Genomic DNA, 26075 nt, shown 5'->3' on the forward strand with positions numbered 1-26075 from the left:
TTAGGCACCCTCAGAGGATCAAAATAAAGACACAGGCTGTTTTAAAAGAAACAAACAGTGTGGTTAAAAGCATCACCTAAAAAAAAAGGAAAAAGAAAAACAATCTCTGCAGCTAGACTTCTTCCTGGGTTCAAATCCCAGCTTCACCACTAACCAGCTAGGTGACCCTTTGGCAAGAGACTTTACCTACCCATGCCTCAGTTTCCTTATCTAACTGATTGGAATAATATGAGTAGCTACCTCTTAGAATTGTGAGGATTAAAAGTAAAATCTTTAGAACATATCAAACCTTTTGAATAGTGCTTGGTACATAACAAGTGCTCTGTAAATGTTAGTCATTACTACTGCAGAGGCAGGACAGCCTGCTGGTTAGGGATGTAGCTTCCTCCTAACTGTGTGACCTTGGACCAATCACCTGACCTCTCTGAATCCCATGGGTGCAGGGGTTAAATGTAGTCATGCCTTGCATAAAACAACTACTCAATAAAAAATTGTTATTTTTCCATGCCAGGCACTATGACGATCTCATTGAATACTCACAACATCTCATGGGGTAGGTAATACCATTGAACCCATTTTATAGATGAGAAAACTGAGGCTTAGAAAAAAGGTCTAATACCAGGCAGAATTCGAATTCAGTTTCAGGCCATCTGGGTCCATGTCCTTAACAGCTATACTACATCACCAGCCTAACATGCTCTGAGCTTTGAAAAACCCGTATCCAAGGTGGTTAGAACTCTGTGAACATATTGAACAAACTGGCACCGAGAGAGGACTTAAAACACGTCTCACCTACATCATACATGAGGACCTGTGGAGTTCAGAAGCCATGATCCCAGGACTCGGGGGTACCCAGGATGTGGGACCTTACGTTTGAAAACCAGGACAGTTCCAAGCAAACCAGGACAAGCTGGTCACCATCTACAACAGGAAATAAGGGCTAGTGACACAAGTAGGCTGACTGGTTTCCTGGTTTTGATGTGGTTTAAAGAAAAAGTACAAAAACTTCTTATCAGGCTGTAGCTCACCTAACTTCCAACTAGTCAGCACCCAAAGACCCAGGAAGCTATTAACCACCAGTTTCTGCTTCAGGGGGCTAGGGACTTCCCTGGGGCTCCGCATGTGCAGTTAGACTTAACTTCTTCATTTAATGCTGCAAATCACACACAAGGGTGGAGATTAAAAATGCTGATGTTACATGCAATATTTGAAAAAATGTGTTGAGCCACTGTGCAAATGCTAGAGAAACCCCTCCTCCTGTCCATGCCCTGGCGAAGCCCTTCCCTATAGAAAGGCCCTAGAAATCTAACTCACACACTCCCCTGCGGAGCAGCCTGCCCTTTTCCTTTCACGTTGCTGACTTCCCTTGTGCACAAGCTAAATAAAGCTCTTTCTCTTTGCTGCTATGTCTGGTGATTGCTCTTGATTTCTATCCTGGCAGATTACAACAACCCAGGGCGCCGATAACACTAGAACCTCGGGATGCCTGAGAGGAGAGAGAATAAGGATGAGAAGCAGCGCCTGAGAGAGCAGAGAAGTGGAGACAGAGAAAACACAAGGCCAAAGACAGGAGGCAGTGAGATTGAAGCAGAAAGAGAATGGACGCAGAAACAGGAAGACAGAGTCACAGCTAGAGACACAGAGACGGGGAAAGAGAGGCAGGAAGTGGAATGGGACAGGGAGATGGTGTTAATGGTGGAGGGTGTCCAGGTTCTTGGCATCTTGAACGAAGAATTGGACAAAACACACAAACAAAGCAAGGAAGGAATGAAGAGATTTATTGAAAATCAAAGTACACTCCACAGTGTGGGAGGAGCCCAAGCATAGGGGTTCAAGGGCCCCGTTACAGAATTTTTGGGAGTTTAAAATTTAGAGCATTCCATGGGTTACTTGGGGTACACCCTATGCAAACAGAGAGGATGAAGTAAAATTACAAAGGTATTTACTTGGCCTACACCCCATGGAGAGGATATTTCCTGTCCTAGCTGAAGTGGGAATTGGCCTTATGTTCTCTGCCTTCAGATCCTATTTTCCTGCCTCGCTGGGGGCAATCCAGAGACCCTGTGGCTGCCTCCCTGTCCCAGCTGAACCCTCAGCCCCTCACCTCCCGCCCTGGGCCCCCCACCTTGTCTCCCACCGCCACCCCATGCTCATGTTGGTTCACGGTTGAGCACAGAGGCCCCCGCCTGCCGGTACCCCATCTAGGGAGACAGGTTCAGGGAGGGAAGGGCCTCATAGGGGTCCCACAGCACCTCAAAGTGGGAGCTGGAGCCCACAGCTAGGCCCACTCTGTGCTGCCCATGGCACTGGGAGGAAGGGAAAGCACCTCACAGCTCTTCCCCAGCAGCTGCTGTGTGCCAGGCGGCATGCCCAGGCATAACGGGCGTGAGACAGGCAGTATTGTCACCCTGGTTTTGCAGATGAGGCTCAGCAAGGAGCTATCTCTGACCTGAGGTCACATAACCAGGACTCGAACCTAGCCTTGCTAGCCCCAGATCCCAAGCTCTTTCCCCAAGACTGACAAGAAAACCAGAGGGTGGAAAGGGGGCTTGGTATCCCCTGGACCCTGTGGCTCAGCACTTTAGCCCCACCCAGACCAAGACAAGCCCACTGTGGAAGAGGAATCCCACCCCCAAGCCTCCCCAACCCAGCCTCAAGCCAGGGGCTCAGGAGGCCAGAGACAGGGCTGGGGTCTGAAGTGGGGAGCCAGGATGGGGCTGAGACCCGGACCCGGCCCTGCCATTGATTCGTTGTGTGGCCCCCGCCTGGTGCCATTCCATCTCTGGGCCACTGCCCTGACCTGCAGTGTTGCTGTGAACTCTGAGGAAACGGGGTTAGGGTGCTAGGCCACGCCACCAACACAAAGCGCAGCTCTCTTCCCACCTGAGAATCAGGCAAGTGAGCAAGAGTTGTGCCTACGTCCCTGGGCCCCTGGGTCTGCTCAGTTTCCCTACTTTCCAAAATATCCATGTCCCAAGACCATCTGGTCCTCATCACCTCCTGAGCCTCAGTTTCCTCATCTGAATAATGGGCGCAGCTCAGCCCATTGCATTATTCTCCTCCTTCCATGCAGTATTCTGGGGGACTGAGCACAGCCTCTGGGTGCCTTGAGCAGTTTCTGTGGGATGTTTCTCTTCCCACAAGCGGCACCACCAGCCAGGGCAAAGTAGGAGTGTGTCCCTGGTCATGGCGGCCTGCTGGACACTATCCGGTGTGCTCTATGACCCCTGGCCATGGCTCAGCCTTTCCGGGCTCAACGGGAATGAGTGGAACTGCAAGGGCCCCAGGGCTCACCAGGCAGGACAGCAGCTCCCGCATGCTTTTGGAGACCAGGATTTGGACATGCGTGGCCAGGAGACTGCCGTGAGACAGGGCATAGGCTGAGTCAGCCGGCCACCCCCTGCCTTCCCACTGCTTTCTGTGGGTTACAGGCAATGCCAGGCTTCTAGCCGACCTATCCCATGGACTGTTGGCAACTGGTCAGAACTTCCTGTGTGCCCAGGTACCTTCATGAACCACCTTCCCTCCCCCACCCCCATCCTCCCTAAAGTCAGGGCTTATCAGAGGATAAAGTAGGCCAGGGGTGACAGGGTGTCTGAGGGGATATCTAAGCAGAGCCTGAGGGAGAGGCCATTCCATCTGGGGGAAGGCCTTTTCAGGCAGAGAATAGGGCCCTGTTCTCCAAACACAAAGGCCCTGGGCTTATAGACCCCCTCCTCCAGGAAGCTGTCTTGGATTGCTTCTCCCACATCTGCCTACTCTCCCGTGAGATTTGCCTGGCCGGCACAGAAGACTCACTGCATCTATGCCACTGAGACCGCTCCTGTATGTGCTGTGGTGCACCCTCTCCCATCTCCATCACCCAGAAAGCCCCCCGTCACTTTCCCTCAGGGAGACCATGCTTTGGAGAATACACCCAGCACCCTCCTTACTTGTGCCAAGGAATGAAGCTCCTACTGACCAAAGCCCGAGCGCTCGCAGAGAGCTGTTTGTGGCTCGCCAGGCAAATGAACCCTGGTTTTTTTTTTGTGGGGGGGGGGGGTAAGAAATCTAGAAGAAAATTGCACCAAAATGATCTCTGGGTGATAAGAGTCCAGACGGTTTTTATTGACTTTGATGCTTTTCTATGTTTTTCTAAAGTTCTATACTCAGTCTCTGCTACTTTTAGAATCAGAAAAGAGCTAAATCCAAGTGGGGTTTATACCATTGGTCCAAAAAGCAGAGAGCAGGCGAGGAGGGCGTGGGCACTCGAGGAGGCACCAGGGTGACCAGTGACCAGGAGGCAGGGCCTCCATCCAGCTTCCTCATGCCGGCTCCTGGGAGACGTTGGCTTCCGTTTCTCCATCTGGGTTCTAAGCTCCTTCTGACTCTAGCGTTCTGGAATGATCTAGCTGGCATCCCAAGTAGGGCCTGAGTGGCAGAGGCTGGGTGTGGGCAGTGGGGCAGACACAGCTGCTCACTGGCTATTGGAGCTCAACCCTGCCTGTGATGCCGGGCCTGTGATGGCTGCATCTTGGACACCTGCTGCAGGGAGGGACGGCCTGTGGGCTCTGGTGCCTGAGGCAAATCTCCAGGGTTGGCTGAAGTCAGGGTAGGAGATGAGACTCAGACCTTACAATTATTTAAGTGCCTACAACACACCAGATCTAGCATGTGTGAGAAACACAGTGAAAGTGTCACAGCAGCATGGTCTTAATTCCTTCAGAGAGCCCCACAGCCCGCGAAATTAACCTGTGCTCGCAGCTGTGCTTGCAGAAGCGAAGGCCGGAAGCCAGTAACCACGAACCAGCCACAGGATGAGTTGAACCGAGCAGTGCTGCCTTGACTGAATCTTGCCTCGTTACCCTGCGAAAATCTCCACCCAGGGGGAGCAATGCACCTTGCTAGGCACAAAAAGTGCTGGGTGCAAAAGACAAGGCTGTGCAGGGTCCAGCCCCTCCTGGAAGAACCCACCTTTCTCCAGGAATCCCTGGCCCAGTCTCCACTTACCTGCCCTAAAAGCCCTTAAAATCCCCCTTTGCCCTATGCCTTAGGGAGAAGGTGCTTTGAGCAGGAGCTCCCCTTCCCCATTCCTTGATCAACAAATAAAGCTTGGCTCTGCTTTGCCCAACCTGGTTTTGTCCTCATGGCACAAACAGCACCGGGCAGGGATAGGATGTATTAGGGTCAACTGACCCCTTCAAGGATGGGTCACAGAAGGTTATTGTAATGGGCCTGGGTGCACTAAGGGGAGGTTTGAAGAGTCCCAGAATCAGGGGACTGGGGACAGGTTGGCCTGTCCTGGTCCATGCTGTCCAGCCAGGTGGCCCCATGTCAGGATCATGGGTCTCTGAAGGAAACCCTGAATCACCCTCCAGGTCAGGGTTATGCAGAGGCCTCTAAGAAAATTCCCCGAAGCCTGGTAGCTACCACCCCTGTCTCCCCGACTCCCCAGCCCCAGTGTCCTTCCCCCGTGTCCTCCCTCTGGGCAGAGGAGGGCCCAGCCCTAGGCCTGTTCTCAGGCCTTTTCACCAGTTTATCCACACACCTCCCTCCCCACTTCCCGAGTTCTCCACCTAAGATGCTGTGCAGAGCATGATGTAACAGAAGGATCAAGGGCTTTAGCTCAGAAAACCCTGGTTCGAATCCTAGCTCTCCCAGTTTCTAGTTGTGAAACCTTACTCCTCGTTGAGCCTCAGTTTGCCCTGTTGTCAAATGGGGCAAATGCCTAAGAAGACTGTTGTCCAGCTCAAGTGAGCTCATGGGCAGGAGAGGGTTTTGGACATAGAGTCTGGACTGGTGAGAAGCATCTCACTTATCCCCCTCGAGAGAGCCCACGGCCACCCCAGGCCCTGCCTGTCCTGCCTTTCCTTTCCAATCCCAGCTGCGCCCTTGCCCGGGCCCACAACTCATTTTCCAAACCTGCACAGATTACACCAGGGCTCAGTGACGGAGGGGCAGGACCCTGAGGCGCTGGCAACCAGGACTGGGCACATCAGCTGGGCACCTTGGTAAAATGAGGCTGATTTCTGGGATCAGCCAATGAGACTTTGGCAGGGACGCTCCCCTCCCACCTCGAGTGGTGGCCAAGGTCACCAAGCCCTTAGCAGGCTGGGCTAAACTGGACAGACACCAGGACAGGACAGTCAGGAGGGACCAGGGGTCCTTCCTCCCGAGGGAGCAAGGCCAGAGCCTAGGACAGGCCCCAAAGCCAACTCCACTGGACATAGCTTTGTGGGGGCTGAGTTATCTGGGACAGCCCAGCAGTTACACTCAAAGCAGCTGAGCCTGGCCAGCATTCAAACACCGACTCCCCCACTTCCTGGTGTGATCGTGGGCAAGCGACTTTACCTCTCTGAGCCTCTGTTTCTTTCTAACTTTACCTCTCTGAGCCTCTGTTTCTTTCTCTGCAAAATGAGGTAATATCAGCACCCACCTCATGGAATGCTGTGAGGATTAAATGCACTTTTAGTGTCTGGTTCGGGGCCTGACACTTGGAACGTGTCTAATAAAGGTTGTCTCTCACTTCCTTCAACTTTGGGAAAGAAGGAATGCTGGAAATTCTATCCTTTTGCAGAAGGGAAAAAGACTTATCCTTCTGGGATAAGTCAACGAGGGAAATCCGGTGAGGGTGAAAGAGAGGGATCGAGCACAGCCACCCCATTCCGTGCCTGGCTCGGAAACACTGGTCCCTGGGTCGGTGGGGAGGTGGCAGGTAACTTAGAGTTCATCATTGGTTTGCGGGACTCTAGCTGAAATTTTCTGGGAGAACAACTGGGATTTAAGAGGACAGCATCAGTTACAAAGCTGAAAGAAAGCTCTAGAAACTGGGAAAATCATCCGGGCCTGGTGGCTCATGCCTATAATCCCAGCCCCTTGGGAGGCCAAGGTGGGTGGGTCACCAGAGGTCAGGGGTTCAACACCAGCCTGGCCAACATGGTGAAACCCCATCTCTACTAAAAATACAAATATTAGCCTGGCATGGTGCCGCATGCCTGTAATCCCAGTTACTTGGGAGGCTGAAGCAGGAGAATCGCTTGAACGTGGGAGGCGGAGGTTGCAGTGAGCCAAGATTGCGCCACTGCACTCCAGCCTGGGCAAGAGTGAGACTCTATCTCAAAAGTGAAAAAAAAGAAAAAAGAAACTGGGAAAATCTTCAGTGTAGCCACACTCTCTTCCGCTCCCCAACCTCGGGGGCTGTTATGGGTTGACCTGTGTCCTCCAAAAAGATAGAAGCCCTCAGGCCCAGTACCCCAGAATGTGGCCTGATTTGGAAACAGGGTCGTTGCAGAAGTCATCAGTTAAGATGAAGTCATATTAGAGTAGGGCAAGCCCTTAATCCTATATGCCTGGTGTCCTTATGAGAAGACATTGTGGTCAGGTGCAGTGGCTCATGCCTGTAATCCCAGCACTTTGGGAGTCTGAGGCAGGAGGATCCCTTGAGCTCAGGAGTTTGAGACCAGCCTGGGCAACACAGCAAGATCTAGTATCTACAAAAATATTCTTTTTTTTTTTTTTTGAGACAGAGTCTTGCTCTGTTGCCCAGGCTGGAGTGCAGTGGCACAATCTAGGCTCACTGCAACCTCTGCCTCCCAGATTCAACCAATTCTGTCTCAGCCTCCTGAGTGACTGGGATTACAGGCATGCACTACCACGCCCAGCCAATTTTCGTATTTTTAGTAGAGACGGGGTTTTGCCATATTGGCCAGGGTGGTCTCAAACTCCTGACCTACCTCGGCCTCCCAAAGTGGTTGGATTACAGGCATGAGCCACTGTGCTCAGCCTCTACAAAAAATTCTAAAAAGTAGCCAGGCATAGTGGTGTGCACCTGTGATCTCAGCTATTTGGGAGGCTGAGGTGGGAGGATCGCTAGAGCCTGGGGGGTTGGGGCTGCAGTGAGCTATGATCATCACACCACTCCACTCCAGCCTTGGTGACAGAGTGAGACCCTGGCTCAAAGGAAAAGGAGAAGAAGAGGAGGGAGGGAAGAAGAAGAAGAAAGAAGAAAGAAGAAGGGGAAGAAGGAGGGGAAGGGGGAGGAGGGGGGAGAAGAAAGAGAAGAGGAAGAAGAAGAAGAAGAAGCGGGGGAGAAGGAAGGAAGGGAAGAAGGAAGGGAAGAAGGAAGGGAGGGAGGAAGGAAGGAAGGAAGGGAGGGCAGGAAAGAGAGAAAGAGGGAAGGAGAGATCATGGAGACCCATGACGGAGATGGCCGTGTAACAATGGAGGCAGAGTGAGGAGGGGGATGGGGAATGCATCTCTAAGCCAAGTAACACCAAGCAAGGATTACCAGCAAACAGCAGAAGCTGGAAGAGGCAAGGAAGGGTCCTCCCCTACCAGGTTTAAGGTGCCCTGTTGACACCTTGATTTTGGGCTTCTGGTCTCCAGAACTGTGAAAAAATTAATGTCTGTTGCTTGAAGGCCCCTGTGTGTGGTGCTCTGTTACCAACTTCTAGGGGCATCCAGAAGCCCTAGGACGCAAAGGCAGAGGGCTAAAATGAGAAGCCCCTTCCCAGGGGCGGTGGTATGAGGGGAAGGCCATGGGAGGCACTGCGTGGGGTCTGCGTGGCCTGGGCAGGGCCCCTTAACCTATGCTCCCAACCCCGAGCGCAAAGGTGTCTGATCCTCAGCACCTCCTCCTAGGGACACAGGCCATGATCCTCTGTGGCTCAGACAGCAGCCCTCTCCTCAGCCCCAGACAGACGCCTTTTTCAGCTCCACTGTAAGGAAGAGTTTTCTAGATTAGAAGGTACTTAATAGGTGTTTGTTGTGTGAAAGTGAAAATCAACAAGGGCTGCTGGGCGGGTTTACTGGGAAGCTACTGACACGTAAGCTGCAGCCTCCTCCAAGCTGACACCTTGATCTCCAGCCTCCAGAGCTGAGACAATAAGTTTCTGTTGTTTTAAGACATCAAGTATGGTACTTTTTTTCCAGCAGCACTAGGAAACGGATAGAGACGGTAATTGGGATACAACCTGCAGATGGATTCTGGCCTCAATAATGCCTGGCTCCTGGGTGCCCCTGACTCCTTAATGCAAGAAACAAGCTGGGAGGGCTCAGATCATAGTTTCTTCATGCAGGAGAGGATGCAGTGACCCCAGGAAGGAGGCACAGGTGACCCAGAAACTTCCAGCAGACCGGGCGCGGTGGCTCACGCCTGTAATTCCAGCACTTTGGGAGGCCAAAGTGGGCGGATCACTTGGGATCAGGAGTTCGAGACCAGTCTGGCCAACATGGCGAAACCCCATCTCTACTGAAAATACAAAAATCAGCTGGGTGTGGTGGCGCATGCCTGTAATCCCAGCTACTCGAGAGGCTGAGACAGGAGAATCACTCGAACCTGTGAGGCAGAGGTTGCAGTGAGCCGAGATCACGCCACTGCACTCCAGCCTGGGTGACAGAGTGAGACTCCTTCTCAGAAACAACCAAAAAAACCAAAACACCTCCCAGCAGAGTGGTGGCGGGCAGCCCGTGTTTCCACCGCTGTGAAGTGTAAAGGGAGATGGAAGGAGAAAGAGAGAGATGAGAAAGGACACATGCACCTCTCAGGGCTGAGCCTCGGACTGGGCAGGAGGGTCTGTGGGGACACTGAGACAGACAGATCCCCCAAGAACCCCAAGCCTATAGCCCACCTCCTCCTTGCTCAGCAGCAGTGGGCAGCCCCGGCTCCCTTCAGGCCGCAGGTGATGTGTCCAGAAGACCCCACATGCCCCAGAATGGGGTCTCCAGCTGCCGAGAGGGCTGATGGCCCAGCAGAGGTCTGGACAGGTGACTCTGGGCCAGAGGGGAAGGACACATGGGACTCCACAGCCAGACAGTGGCAGAGCCACGAGGGATGCTGCCCGCCATGCTTCCAGCCCTCTCTGCACACAGGACAGAAAAGGGTGCTTGGGATGGAGTGTTTGATGATGAGGGAAGACTGACAGACAGCAGGGGCAGAAGACAAACAGCCATGACCTTCACCAGATGGCTGCCAGGCCTCACTCTTGCAATGAGGCTGAACCAAATTTCTAAGCCAACCAGCCACACCCAGGTGTCCTTGGAGAGGGACTCTCCTCTCTGCCTCTGCCAGGGCCAGGGGATGTGAACGGTCTCAGATAAGGAGGGACCTAAGTGGGCAAGGAACACACAGCCCGACCTCATCGCCTGTGGACGCCCACAGCTGAGAACATTTATTTTCTGCCCCAGGGCTCTGTGCGGGGCCAGAGAGAAGATAAGATTAGGAGACAGGTGGACTTCCCCAGAGAGGCAAGTGGGACGGCCGGGGGAAGGGCCACATCCTCTGGGTCTGGTAGGGAATAAGCCAGGGATATGCAGGCCCACCATGGGCCTAGTGGTCCTGCTGCAGGACTAGAGAAGATGGCAGAGCACCTCAGAACCTGACGTGGGAGCCCTCCTTCACAGAGGACATGAAGGTGGCCTTCAGAGGCCTTGGGGGCCGCTCGAGGGAGGAGACAATGTGCTTGGGGGTTGCTGACCTCTGCAGGGTGGACTTGGACACCGGGGATGGGACCGAGGGGGTGGAATGAGCCGTGGAGGCCGACTGGGGCCGCAGCAAGAAAGAGAACTGGGGCCTCAGGAAGGCAGGCAAGCTGGAGTCCAGCAGCCTGGAGGCTGAGGCAGTGACAGATAACAAGGAAGATGGGGAGGAGGTGGCTGCAGGCGTGCTGTCCATGGTATCCAGCACAGCCTGCTCCCTGCTGGGCACTAGGTCCTTCTGGACATCGTGGGCTACCAGGCGGATGTGCTGGTCCTGCTGGTCTGGGCCCCTGCTGGTCAGGAAGTCGGGCTGCTGAGTGGGCATCAGATCATTGAAGTGCAGGCTTTGGTAGACCTGAGGCGAGATCTGCAGGGAACAGAGTGGGGAGCAGGAACGGGGCACCAGGTGGAGCCAGGGACACCCAGGATCAAGAGTAGACTTGCAGGAAAGAGGTGCCCTGAGGTCTTCCCATGCCAAGAAGGCATGTCCAGAGGACTATGGTTGCCACTAACCACCATGGTCTGCAGACCCATGTATCCACCCTGCACCAGGCCAGGCACCCAGCCCTGCTCTCCACCCAATTATGGTGCTTCTGACAACCCTGTGAGCTGGTGAGGAGACTGTCCACTTCTGCGAATGAGGCCTCGAGCTGGACCCTGGGTGAGGCCCAGGTGCAAAGAGCTCCTTGGAGCAATCCATCTCACACCAGCTTCTCCCCAGCCCGGGACAGGGGGGCCCTGCAGAGACATGGCCTTCAGTGTTACCTCCCATGGCAGATAAGGACAGGGAGGCTGGGATCTCAAATCTGGAGCTCTAATCTGCTCTTTCAAACATCCCCTGCTCCTTTCTGTCCCCAGTGGAGAGCCACTCCTTCCATTTACCCTGTCTCTTACTACGGGCCTGGCACGACACCCTGGTCTGCTGTTTGAGCACCAAGGTAGTGGGGACACAGGTGGGAAATATGCTAACCAGCAAATGGACAGCCACAGACCATAGGAAATGCTTGGAGGCTATAGACAGGGGCCCTGCCCAAGGGGGACCTTGTCCCACAGGCCCTTGAGGCTTGTCCTCAAGGACAAAAGCTGCACTAGTGACCTCAGCCAGGGCATTGGCAAACAAACCAGACACATCAGTCTCATCCCAGAACTGTCCATGGCCCAGAATCCTGTTAAAGGACAAATGCTCCCGTCCACCCCCACTGAAGGGCTGTGTGGGCACAAGGGTGGCTGCCGGTGGACATGGGATTCCCTGGCCCCTGATCCAGCCTCCTGGGGAGCCGCCCCATCCCGCCTCACCTGCTGCTTCATCCAGCCGTACGGCACCCTCATGGACAGGAACCTGGTATTCCGCAAGCGTTCCTTGGGCTTATACGCCGCTCCCAAGACTTTGCTCACCTGCAGGAGCCACGCCCAAGAATGAAGCCTGCGAGTTGGGGGTCCCTGCACCCCTCCCTGTGCTCCCCTCTCAGCCTCACCTGCTTGTCCCTGGACTCCCACTTGCTCCAGCTGTCCTCAATGTCTTCCAGGGGGCGCTCTCCGGCCCATGGGGACATCAGGGCCATCTTCTGCAGCTTGGCCCAAGCTTCTGTCTCCTTATCTGCCTTCCCATGCAGGAGGGCCATCAGCGCTGCCTGCTCTCGCCGCTGGTATATCAGGGCCTCAGCCAGATCCCGCTGCTCCCTAGCGTGGGGGGCTTTTTTTCACAAGATGTACCCCCACCGCAAGGCAGGGTGACCCTCCCAGAAACCCTGAAAGGCTCTCCCCTTCCTGGGCCTGATCCTTTCCAATCTTCCATCCCTCCCCCAGGGCAAATTCCCAGAGCCCATCACTGAGCGAGTATGGAATTTGCAAAGCCTGGATCGATGCAGCTGGCTCAGCAAGTCCTGCCACTCTCCCACCACTCTGTCCTCTCCACCATGCAGACCTGACACCCCGTCTGGCTTTATCTGGACCTCCCCTTGTGGACTATTCAAACATGTCTGCCCCCTGCCCCAGGGAAACCCTGCCTTTGCCTTGTTTGATGTCCCTCCACAGCACTGTCAAGATGTATGCCTTGATGGCAGCACCGGAGCCACAAAGATTCTGTGGGTACCTGACAGACTCCTACTTAAACGTCAAAACCCAACTCCAAAAGCACCTCTCCTATGCAGCCTTCCTTACTTGATCCACTCAATCACATAGATTGTCCTCTGACCTATCCCTGTTCCTAATACTCTCATTATCACATAAAATGCAGCCATGAGTCTGCATGTCCACCTCCCTGAGTAAACTGTGAGTTCTCTGAAGCAGGACTGTGTCTGGATGTCTTGTATCTCTAGAACCTAGCACAAGGTCTGGCAGTCAGTAGGATCTCAATACTCATTTTCTCGAATGAACCAGAATTACTGGAGACTTGGTCAGGAATAAGGATGGAGTGGATGGAGTGGGTAGGAGATGAAACTGCAGGGGGAGGAACAAGTAGCCAGCAGCCTGATGTTCCCTGCAAATCAGGGAAATAACACAAATGTCCGCTCAGAATCAGGGCCTTGGGCCTGAGCACTCCTCTGCCAGGGACCTCTGGCCATGCAGCAATGACCTCTGCAGGGAAGTCAGCTCTAGCAAATCTGGGCCTGGCTGGGGGACAGGGCCCCATCCAAGCTCTTGGGTTTTTGTATTTTCCCCTTTCACTGCTCAACCTTTCAGCTGAGCTCAGCTAAAACAGGGCCTGGGCTCTCCAGCCATAGCTACCACTGTGGAGTAGAGTTGCCTGCAACTCTCAAGCCTCTGGCCTTCTGAGGGTCCTCCCCACCCATGCCTAGCTCTACCCAACCCAGGCAGAGGCTTCCTGGGACCTGGGAAGACTCACAGCCTCTCCCTCCTCGGGCCAGAGAAGATCAAGCAGCCTGTGCTCACTCACTGCAGTTCCAGATGGAAGGCCTTCTGGGTGGTGCCAGTGGAGCTGCCCTCTTCCTCTAAGCTTGCTCTGTTTTCATGAGGACCATCACGGGCATCCTGTAGTCTTTTCCACACACTCAGGCCAAATGTTCCTGTGATTTGACCAGACACTGCTGAGAACCACAACTGGCATACCGCCCTCCTCCAAGCCCTCTGCCCCTTATCCTCTACCTTCAAGGGTCAGCTAGCAACCCCTCCCCTCAGCCCCCACACCCACTCAAATGCTGAGTGCCCACCATATGCCAAGCATGACACTGAGTACTCCACAAATATGTGGATGAGCCAGACAGAAGCCCTAGGACACACTCGGAGCTCAGGCCTAAAGCATCCTGCCCCACATGTGAACTGAGATGGGGAGAGGACTATGGCAGTGACTGAATGATCCTCAGTTGGGCTTCAGGTAGCTTGTGTGTAAAATGGTAATGGCATAAAATGGTCAGACACCCATCAGATATGAGATTGGGGGTGGTGGGGGAGGGAATGGGGCTGGAGTAAAAAGTAGATAGTGAAAACGGAATTAAGTCCTGCTCCTGGGCAGAGAATAGTGAGTAGCAGGCCATTCTCCTGCTGCAGAATTTTTAAAGTTAAGAAAAATAAAACAGATAGGTACAAAATCATTAAAAAAAAAAAAAAATCACTGGAGAGCAGTAGAAGCAGAGGGCCAGGTGAACTAAAATGACAGAAAGGGACAAGTTTTCCAAGAAAAGCTCAGAGTGGGAGCTGCTTTCTTGTCTCGGGGGCACTCCTGAGTCTACACACAGGCTGAATGAGAATCAGACTTGGCTTAGAGAGACAGAGACCAGCACAGCTTCTGACATCCACTGTGGCTGGCATGATTAATAAATCTCGCCTGAATGCACAGCTGTTCTTCTTGTTAGGACATTTGCCGAGCACCAGGGAGGCTGGGGTTGTAGGTGCTGGTATAGAAAAGCAGAATGAGATCATTGGGAAACAGAGTCCCACTGAAGGAAGAGCCTGAAACAGACACGGATTTCATCCTTGAGACAACTGAACACAGAGGCAAACTGAGTCCTCCTAAAGCTGCTACTCAGCCCCAGCCCAGTTCAATTCCCAACTTGATGGAGATGCTCAGCCCTATACAGAGGAAAGAGCAAATGCTCTGGGGGAAATAATATCAAGTCTTTATAGTCCATTTATACAAGCCCAGAGAAGTTTTGGATTTTTTAAAATTTTATTTTGTATATATGACATTTGAAAAGGCAAATATAACCAATAATCAAGAGAAGAAATAGGCATTAGAAGTGGACCCTCCAGAAGATTCAGACATTGGAGTTAGCAGATTAAAACTTTAAATAACTGTTACAAATAATGTTAAATAAAATTAAGGAAAGTTGAATAAAATGGTGGAAAAGAAGAATTGCAATCTATAGAAAAGAATCAAATAGACATTCTAAAACTAAAAAAAAAATCTAAAATTAAGAACTAATTCAATAGATTTAATAGCAAGCTGCATACAGAAGAGGATAGGATTCGTGAACTGGAAGGCAGGTCAGCAAAAAAACAGTGTGGAATTCAGAGATTGAAAAAAAAAGGAAAAAAAAAGGGCATGAGAGACCTACGAGACAAAGTCAAATAGTCTAGCACACATATAGTTAGTACCCCCACAATGAGAGGAGAGAGAATAATGCAGAAGTAATAGTGAAGAGATAATATCCGAATGCTTTTCAAAACTGATGAAAGACATCAACCTCTAGATTTAAAAGATCAGTGAACTCCAAGAGAATAAATACAAACACTACCACACTTAGGCATATCATAGTCAAACTGCTGAAAACCAAAAGCAGCCAGAGGAAAAAAAGACAAATTACCTTCCAAGAAGCAACTTGCAACTGACTTTTCAACAGAAAATATGAACACCAGAAGACCATTGAATGAGTATTTTAAATGCTGAAAGAAAAGAAACTGCCAGCTGAGAATTCTATACCCAGTAGTCTTAAATTTTACGGCAAAATAAAGATATTTTCATTGATTGGAAAATTTGATCTGAAAATTATTAATCTGAGAATTTATTAGTGGCAGATAACACTATAAGAAATAGGAAGTTCTTCAGACTAAAGGAAAACAATTGCAGACAGAATCCTAGAATTCCATGATTGAAGAGCACCAGAAATGGTAATATGTCAGTAACCATAAAAGGAAATTGACTGCTGAAAGAAATAATAATAACAATGTCTTATAGGAAGATACAACATATGTAGAAATAAAATATATAATAATAACATAAACATGGTGGGGATGTAAGATTCTTGCACAGGGAGTAGCACTAGGTCAAGAATACATATAATCTCTAAGGTAATCACTAAAAGAACAGTACAAAAGATACTACTTAAAGAGCAAATAGAGCACACAAAACAACAATTTTTAAAATATTTGATTAACCCAAAAGAAATAAGAAAAGGAAGAAAAAAGAAACCAAGGACAGGATAAACAGAAAAAATAAATATCAAGATGATACACTTCAACCCAACTACACAAGTAATCGCTGATATTTAAATGAACTAAATATTCAATTAAAAGGTAAAGATTGTCAGGATAAAAAAATAAGACTCAATTATACACTGTTTAAAAGAGGCACACAAATATAAGAACAGAGATGGGCTGAAAGGGTTGTTTTTAATGAAAAATAGAGAAACAGCATTTTCTCTCCCTTACATGGGCAGGCAGCATTTGCACATGTGAGGCAGGGCCTTTATTCCAGTTGGGTTGGAGGCCACCTATACCTTCGCTCAGGACATGGAACAGAAGATATATGCTTGCTGTTTGGAGGTGGGGAAGGCTCCCAGCCCCCTTCTCAAGCCCTTCTTGGGGTTTCCTCAAGAACAGAACATTTGCTAATCCAAACAGGATGGACTCTCAAATACTGAGAGGGCATGTTTTTTACATAATTAATGTTTTATTTTTTTTTTTTATTTTTATTTTTTGAGACAGGGTCTTGTTCTATTCCCCAGGCTGGAGTACAGCAGCACAGTCATAACTCACTGCAGCCTCAAACTCCTGGGCTCTAGCAATCCTCCTGCCTCAGCCTCCTGAGACACCAGGACTACAGGTGCGCACTTCTATGCCCAGCTAAGTTTTAAATTTCTTGTAGAGACAGGGTCTCACGTTGTTGCCCATGCTGGTCTCAAACTCCTGTGCGTATGTGATCTTCCTACCTTGGTCTCCCAAAGTACTGGGATTACAGGTGTGAGCCACTGAGCCCAGCAGGGATCACTTGTTATAAATGCACTTGAAGGAGCCATTCTGTTTTTCACTTGTGTTCTTGTCTCTAATGGCCCGCTAGGGTAAGATCCGGGTTTGGCTTTAGGGAAAGGGAGGGGCCTGCCTTAGGCAAAATCATATGGCTCTATCTCCACTTACCACAAAAATGCTGCATTTTTAAGGCAAAACCAAGAAAACCAAAGTAAAATGGTATTTTGAATTCCCACTGGCCACTCTACTCATGGGAGGATAGATGTCCAGGATCAAGAAGGTTTTAGGCACTCAAGGGTTCCTAGTCATGTAATACAATAAAGTTCCCATTAAGGAGTAAAATAGAATTCAACAATATATTAAAAGAATAATACATCTTGACTAAGTGGGGTTTACTCCAGGAATGCAGGTTTGAATTCAAAATTCAAAAAATGTAATTTACCACATCAACAGGATAAAGGACAAAAGCTATATGATTATCACAGTAGAAGCAGAAAAAGCATTTGACAGAATCCAACACCTATTTATGATTTTTTTTTTAACTCTCTTGGCTAACTGGATATAGACAAAACATCCTCTCTACACAACAATCAATTGAAGATAGATCATAGACCTAAATTCAAAGCCAAAATCTCTAGTTTCTAGAGGGAAATCTAAGAGAATATCTTTGTAATTTTAATGTAAGCAAAAATTTCTTAGAGAACAAAAACATCTACTTTTTTATTTTAAAATATATTACAAAGCTACAGTAATCAAGACAGTGTGGTACCGGCATAAAAACAGACATATAAACCAACAGAATAGAATATAAAGCCTTGGCCAGGTGCAGTGGCTCAAGCCTCTAATCCCAGCACTTTGGGAGGCCAAGGCAGGCAGATCATGAGGTCAGGAGATCGAGACCATCCTGGCTAACATGGTGAAACCCCATCTCTACTAAGAATAAAAATTTAAAAAATAGCCAGGTGTGGTGGCAGGTGCCTTTAGTCCCAGCTACTCGGGAGGCTGAGGCAGGAGAATGGCATGAACCCAGGAGGCAGAGCTTGCAGTGAACCAAGATTGCACCACTGCACTCCAGCCTGGACAACAGAGCAAGACTCTGTCTCAAAAAAAATAAAATAAAATAAAAAAATAAAGCCTCACATATGTAGCCAAATGATATTCAACAAAAGTGCCAAGACCACTCAATTGGGAAAGACAGTCTCTACAACAAATGGTGCTGGGAAAACCAAATTGCCACATGCAAAAGAGTAAAACTGGACCCTTATTTTACACCATATACAAAAATGAACTCAAAATGAATTAAATACCTAAACATAATACCCAAAATTGTAAAAACTCCTAGAAAAAATATGGAAGAAAAGCTTCATAACATTGGATTAGGTCAATGATACGACACTAAAAAACAGGCAATGAAAGCAAAAATAGACATTAAACGTGAAAACTTCTGTGTATCAAAAAACATAATCAGGCTGGGTGTGGTGGCTCACACATATAATCCCAGAACTTTAAGAGGTCAAGGCACATCGATCACCTGAGGTCAGCAGTTCGAGACTAACCTGGACAAAATGATGAAACCCAGTCTCTACTAAAAATATAAAAATTAGATGGGTGTGGTGGTGGGTGCCTGTAATCCCAGCTGCTTGGGAGGCTGAGGCAGGAGAATCACTTGAACCAGGGAGGTGAAGGTTGCAGTGAGCTGAGATCACACCACTGCACTCCAGCCTGGGTAACAAGAGCGAACCTCCATTTCAAAACAAACAAACAAACAAATAAAAACCACAATCAACAACCAACTCAATGAAAAAGAAGCTTACAGGATGGGAGAAAGTATTTGAAAATCATATCCCTGATAAGAGGTTAATATCCATAATATATAAATAACTCCTACAACTTAAAAAAAACACCCAATTTTAAAATGGGCAAAAAACTTGAATAGACATTTATTTCTCCAAAGATGATATACAATGGCCAACAAGCACATGAAAAGATTATTGCCAACCTCATGAATCGTTAGAGAAGTGCAGATCAAAACCACATCATCCCATTAGAATGGCTGTTTCAAACAAACAAAAAAACAAAAAGAAAAACAAAATAACAAGTGTCGGCAAGGTTGCAGAGAAAATGAAACCCTTGTGCATGTTTGGTGAGATTATAAAATGGTACATGTGCTATGGAAAACAGTATGGAGGTTCTTCAAAAAATGAAAAGTAGAACTACCACATGATCCAGCAATCCCACTAGTGGGTATTTATCCAAAAGAATTGAAAGCAGGGTCTCAAAGAGATAGATATTTGCACACTCATGTTCACAGAAGCACAATTCACAACAGCCAAGAGGTGGAGTCAACAAAAAAGTGTCCATTAATGGATGAATGGATAAAGAAAATGTGGCATATACATACAATGAAATATTATTCAATGTTAAAAAAGGATATCTTGTCACATGTTACAATATTAATAAACATTGAGGCCATCATGCTAAGTGGAAGATGCCAGTCACAAAAATATGACTATTGTATTATTCTCCTTGGGTAAGTAACTAAAGTAGTTAAATTCATAGAAACAGAAAGTTGAATGATGGTTACCAGGGGCTGAGGGTAAGGGGAAATGGAGGAGTATGTTCAATGGCTATAAAGCTTCAGATTTGCAAAATGAAAAAGTTCCAGAGCTCTGTGGCACAACAAAGTGAATATACTTAACACTACTGAACTGTAGACTTAAAAATGGCTAAAATGGTAAGTTTTATGCTATATATTTTTACCACAATTTGTTAAGTACCACATGTTCTTTAACTTGGTAAGTTGGACTTCATCAAAATTAAAAATTTCTGCTCATCAAAAGATGCCATCAGGAAAATGCATGGGCAAGCGATATACCGATAAAAGTACTCACAATGCAGACACCTGTTAAAGGCCTCGTATCCAGGACACAAAGAATTTCTACAAATCAAAAACATAAAGACTAACAACCAAATTTCTTAAAAACAACGAAATACACAAAAAGACACTACACAGAAGTTGATGTATGAATGGCCAATAACAAATTGATTTTTGACAAAAGTACAAAAGGAACTCAAAGGAGAAAGGATAAAAACAGTGCTGGAACAAGTGGTTAACTCTGCAAAATTTAAACTTTGTCTCATATTTTACAACATATACAAAAATTAACTCAAAATGATTATAGACCAAAATGTAAGAGTGAAAACTATAAAGCTTATAGAAGAAAATATAATAGAAACCTCTGTGACCTTGGGTTAGGCAAAAAATTTCTTGCATACAATGCCAAAACTTAAAACTTCTGATTTGTTTTTCCTTTTTTGAGACAGGGTCTTATTCTGTTACCCAGGCTGTAGTGCAGTGGCTCAGTCACAGATTACTGCATCCTCAACCTCCCGGGCTCAAGCAATCCTCCTGCCTCAGCCTCCTGAGTAGCTGGGACTATAGGCATACACCACCACATCTGGCCAATTTTTATTTTTTTGGTAGAAACAGAGTCTCACTATGTTGCCCAGGCTGGTCTCAAACTCTTGAGTTCCAGCAATCCACCCACCTTGGCCCCCTAAAGTGCTGGTATGACATGCCTGGTGTGAGCCACCATGCCTGGCCACTGATCTTCAAAATGCACTGTGAAGAGAATGAAAACATAAACCACAGTAATGGACAAAAATATTTTCAAAACCTCATAGCTGATCAAGAACTTGTATCCAGAATAAAGCATTCTCAGAATTCAATAAGAAAACAACACAATTTGTTTTAATGGCAAAAGATCTGAACAGGCATTTCATCAAAGAAAATATATGGATAGCTAATAAGTGCAAGAAAATATTTCAACATCATTAGTCACTAGAGGAATGCAAATTAAAATCATTAGTAAGATACCATTATAAACCTAGTAGGATGACTATTTTTAACAGTTTCATTGAAGTATAACTGACATGCAATATTTAATGTTTCTATTTAATGTGTACATATCCATTACCTGCAAAAGATTCTTCCTGCTTCTTTGAGCTCTCACCCTTCCAACCCTCATCAGCCCCTTATCCCCAAACAACCAGTTATCTGCTGTCACACTATAAATTTGTTTGCATTTCCTAAAATTTTATATAAATAGATGCAGATGTAAATGGTTGGGAAAAAATAAATCATACAATATGTACAGGTTTTTGTTTGGCTTCTCTCACTAAGGATAATTATTTTGAGATCCAACCACATTATATAACGTATCAATTCTTCATTCTGTTTTATTGCTGAGTGATATTCCATAAACCACAGTTTACAACTCAACTATTGATGTACATTTGAATTGTTTCTAGTTTGGAGCTGTTACAAAAAAATACTGCTGGCTGGGCGCGGTGGCTCAAGCCTGTAATCCCAGCACTTTGGGAGGCCGAGACGGGCAGATCACGAGGTCAGGAGATCGAGACCATCCTGGCTAACACGGTGAAACCCCGTCTCTACTAAAAAATACAAAAAAGTAGCCGGGCGAGGTGGCGGGCGCCTGTAGTCCCAGCTACTCCAGAGGCTGAGGCAGGAGAATGGCGTAAACCCGGGAGGCGGAGCTTGCAGTGAGTGGAGATCGCGCCACTGCACTCCAGCCTGGGCGACAGAGCGAGACTCCGTCTCAAAAATAAATAAATAAATTAAATTAAATTAAAAACACTGCTGTGAATATTTATATATGTAGTCTTTACCCGGGCATATGCTTTCATAGAAGTGGAACAGCTGACTCATATCATAGGGGCACATTTAACTTTTTAAGAAACTGCCAAAATGCTTTTCAAAGCGGTTGTACCATTTTACCATCCCATCAGCAGTGCAGGAGAGTTTCAGCTCCTTCATATACCATCTTAGGATGATCAATATTGTTTAATTTCAGCCATTCTAATAAGATAAATGGTATCTTATAGCGGTTTTAATTAGTATGTCTCTTCTAATGAATAAATATTGAGCATTGTTTTCCATGCTTCTATATATTTTCTTTGGTGAATGACAGAGCAGGAGCACCGTCATCTCGGACAAATACCACCACTTTAAGTTCCAGCTCCCTTTCTAGCCTCATGCATTTCAAGGAAATCACTTCTAACCACAAGCAGACAGAAAGAGCAGACAGTAAAACACAGATAAGACAGCTCCAGCACAGAGGGAGGTCAGGGGAAAGTCTCTTGGGTAACTGCTAAACTTCACCCTCATACAATGGGCCTCAGTAAAACAGTGGGCCTTAATAAGCACATTCCTTTCCCTTCAGGTGCACTAAGATAGGGAAGCTAAAAGCAGAGGGGATACGCCTGCAGCTGCAGAAAGATGTATGGGAACAGACACAAAACTCTCCCTCCCAGATAAGCACAACAAAGAGACAGAAGCAGTCCAAGCCTCTAATAAACTCTCCCCCACTGAATCCTTAAAAACTTGTAGTCTGTAAGAGAGCGTGGCTCTAACCTAACTAACTCAGCCAGCCCCCCACTCAGGTTTATTTAAAATAAACCTGTCCCTGCTTACTGTCGAGCTGTCCTTCGTGTTTCCTCTTTAATTCTTACAGTGAAGTTTCTTCAAATTTGTGGTCTATCCAAACCTTTTTCTAATGTTTTTATTGTATTATTTGTTTCCTTGTTGAGTTCTGAGAGTTCACATATTCTAAATAGGAGCTTTATCAGATACAGGATTCGCAAATATCTTCTCCCAGTCTGTGGTTTATCTTTCTGTTCTCTTAACAATGTCTTTTGAAGAGCAGACTGTTATTAACTTGATATTTTATGAATTGTGCTCTATTGGTGTTGCATCCAAACAATCTTTGCCTAAACCAAGGTCACAAAGGTTTTCTCCCATGATTTCTTCTAGAAGTTTTAGTTTTAACTTTTGCCTTTAGTTCTATGATCCATTTTGAATTGTTTTTGTTTGTTTTTGTTTTGTTTTTTGAGACAGAGTCTTGCTTTGTCGCCCAGGCTGCAGTGCAGTGGCATGATCTTGGCTCACTGCAGCCTCCACCTCCCAGGTTCAAGCCATTCTCGTGCTTCAGCCTCCTGGGTAGCTGGGATTGCAGGCCGGCACCACCATGCCTGGCTAATTTTTTGTATGTTTAGCAGATGGGGTCTTGTCATGTTGGTCAGGCTGGTCTCAAACTCCTGGCCTCAAGTGATCTTCCCACCTCAGCCTCCCAAAGTGGTTGGATTACAGGCATGAACCACCATGCACAGCCCATTTTGAACTGCTTTTTGTATGTGGTGTGAAGTGTGGATCCAAGTTCGTTGCTTTAAGCCTGTCTTTTCTCCACTGAATTGCCTTTGCACCTTCGTCAGAAACAGATGTCCATATATGTATGGGTGTATCTCTGGACTTTCTGTGCCATTCCATTGATCTATTTGTCTGTCTCTATGCCATTACCACACTGTCTTGATTACCATGGTTTCACAATAAGTCTTGAAATCCGGCAGTGTTAACCCTTCATCTTAGTTTCCTTTGCCAAAGCTATTTTGACTGGTTTATATAAATTTTAGAATCAGTGTGTCAATTTCTACAAAAATTCTTCTGGGATATTGATTGGTATTTCAGTTAACCTACAAATCAATTTGGAGATAATTTTATTCTTAATCAGAGAGTCTTCTACCCATTAACAGTAAATCTTCTACACTTTGTCTCAGCAATGTTTTGTAGTACTTTTCTGTGTACTTACATATCTTGGTATTTCATATGTTTTATGTTATCGTAAATGTATCTTTTACTTTCATTTCTGACTGTTCATTGCTAGTATATAGAAATACAATTGATTTTTTATACTAATTTTGTATTCTGCAACCTTGTTAAACTCCTTACTCTTTTTAATAAAATCCACTGGATTTTCTATATAGACAATTAGTCAACTACAAATAAAAAGTTTTATTTCTTCCTTTCCAATCTGAATGCCTTTTTTTTCCTTCTCTAACTGCCCTCTACCCTTCTAGTATAATTTTGAATCGAAGTGGCATGTCTTATTCCTGGTCAGGGGAAAGTACTTAGCCTTTCACCATTAGGTGTAAAGTTAGTTTTAGGTTTTTTCACAGATGCACTTCCTCAGGTTGAGGAAGTTTTTTTCTATTTTGCTAAATGTTTTTATCAGAAATGGATATTGAATTTTGTCAAATGACTTTATTATATCAAGATAATCACATAGTTTTTCACTTTAAGTTTATTAATACAATAAATTATATTGATTTTCAAATATTAAACCAACCTTGTATATCTGGGATAAACTCTATTTGATCATGATATATTACCCTTCTTATATATTGCTGGATTTTATTTGCAAAAGTTTTTTAAGATATTTTGCATTTATGCTTATGAGGGATATTAATCAATTGTTTGTTTGTTTCTTTCCTTTTCTTTTTCACTTTCTTCTTATAATGTCTTAGTCAGGTTTTGGTACCAAGTTGCCTCATGAGTTGGGAAGCATTGTGCCCTTTTCAACTTTCTGGAAGAGTTTCTGTAGAACTTATATTATTTCTCCTTCAAATATTTGGTAAAATTCACCAGGGAAGCCATTTAGGCCTGGAGATATCTTCGTGAGGAGCGTTTTAAACTACAAATTTAATTTCTTTGATATAAGGATATTTGGGTTATCTGCTTCTTCTTGTGTAAGCTTTAGTAGTTTGTGTCTTTCAAGGAGTTTATTTCATATAAGTTGCCAAATTTATTGTATAAAGTTGTTTATAGTATTTCATTGTTATCCTTTTAACATCTGTAGAATCATTAGTGATGTCATCCCACTTATTCCTGATATTGGTAATTTGTGTCTTCTCTCTCTTTTTCCTGCCCAGTCTAGCTGGAGGTTTATCAATTTAATTGATGTTTTCAAAGAACCAGCTTCTGGCTTCATTGATTTTCCCTATTATTTTTTACTTTTCTGTTTCATCGATTTCCTTTCTAATCTTTATTATTTCCTTTCTTCTATTTACTTTGGGTTCAACTTGCTCTTCCTTTCCTTCCTTCTTCTTTCCTTCTTTCTTTCTTTCTTTTCTTTCTTTCATTGAGATGGGGTCTCGTTATGTTGCCCAGGCTGGTCTTGAACTCCTGGGTTCAAATGATCCCACCACCTGCCTCCCAAAGTCGTGAGCCACCACACCAGACCTCTTTCTAGTTTCTTAATGTGGAAGTTGAGGCTAGTGATTTGAACTTTTTTCCTTCTAGTATAGGAATTTAGTGTTATAAATTTCCCCCTTACTACTGTTTTTTGTGGCATCTCATAAATTTTGAAATGTTATATTTTCATTTTCATTCAGTTCAAAATATTTTCTAATTTCCCTCTGGATTTCTTTTTTGGCCCATGGGTTATTTAGAAATGTGTCATTTAGCTTCCAAATATTTAGGGATATTTCAAAGATATTTCTGTTTTTGATTTATAATTCAGTTTCACTGGGATAAGAGAACATACTCTGTATGGCATAAATCCTTTTGAAATTGTTGAGATTTTTTTTGTGGCCCAGAATATGGTCTGTTTGAAGTAATGTTCTGTGTGCACTTAAAAATAATGTTGGCCAGGTGCAGTGGCTCATGCCTGTAATCCCAGCACTTTGGGAGGCCGAGGCAGGCAGATCATGAGGTCAAGAGATCGAGACCATTCTGGCCAACATGGTGAAATCCCATCTCCACTAAAATTCCAAAAAAAAAATTTATCTGGGCATGGTGGCGCTCACTTGTAGTCCTAGCGACTCAGGAGGCTGAGGCAAGAGAATGGCATGAACCCGGGAGGCGGAGGTTGCAGTGAGCTGAGATCGCGCCTCTGCACTCCAGCCTGGCAACTGAGCGAGACTCTGTCTCAAAAAATAACAATAATAATAATAGTGTTTATTTTGTTTATGAATGGAGTGATCTATAAATGTCAATTAAGTACAATTATTTGATGGTGTTATTCAAGTATTCTATATCATTAATGATTTTCTGTAGAGTTTTATAAATTATTGAGAGAAGAGTATTGAAATCTCATGCTATAATCATAGATTATTAAAATTTAAAATATTAACAGATCAAACACCAAATGTTGATGAAGATGCAGAGGTAGAAATGCAAAACAGTTTGGTCGTTTCTCATAAAGTTTCAATACACTTAACCATACAACCCAGTCATTCTGCTTCTAAATACATACCCAACAGAAATGAAAACAATGTTTAAAACAGCTTCATTCATAATCACCCAAAACTGACAATGACCCAAATGTCCTATAACTGGTGAATGGATTAACAAACTATGACAGAGCCGTACAGTAGAATAATACTCAGCAATAAAAAGAACAAATTACTGATACATTCAGCAACACAGATGAATCTAAAATTGATTATGCTAAGTGAAAGTTAGACTTTCACTCAGCTACATGTGTATGTTTCCATTTATGATAATCTGGAAAAGGCAAAACTATAGAGACAAAACAGATCAATGGCTGCCAGGGGTTAGGAGAAGGATATAGAGTTTACTATGAGGAGACATGAGGTCGCTTTTTGGGGTAATGTCTATG

General features: G+C 46.1%; 1 protein-coding gene across 1 annotated transcript in view; it reads right to left on the reverse strand.

Moving 5' to 3' along the window:
• Positions 1–10348: 10348 nt before the first annotated feature.
• The window catches only part of EFCAB8 (EF-hand calcium binding domain 8), a 96199-nt gene continuing 80472 nt past the window's right edge, over positions 10349–26075 (reverse strand). Inside the window, exons 20-23 of the mRNA XM_011960620.1 lie at positions 13352–13481; positions 11931–12135; positions 11752–11850; positions 10349–10822 (exon numbers count right to left, since the gene is read on the reverse strand). Of these exons, the coding sequence (XP_011816010.1) occupies positions 10349–10822; positions 11752–11850; positions 11931–12135; positions 13352–13481 (908 nt within the window). The remainder of the gene's footprint in view (positions 10823–11751; positions 11851–11930; positions 12136–13351; positions 13482–26075) is intronic.

Source organism: Colobus angolensis, unplaced genomic scaffold (genome assembly GCF_000951035.1).
Source record: "Colobus angolensis palliatus isolate OR3802 unplaced genomic scaffold, Cang.pa_1.0 Scaffold114, whole genome shotgun sequence".
NCBI lineage: Eukaryota > Metazoa > Chordata > Mammalia > Primates > Cercopithecidae > Colobus > Colobus angolensis.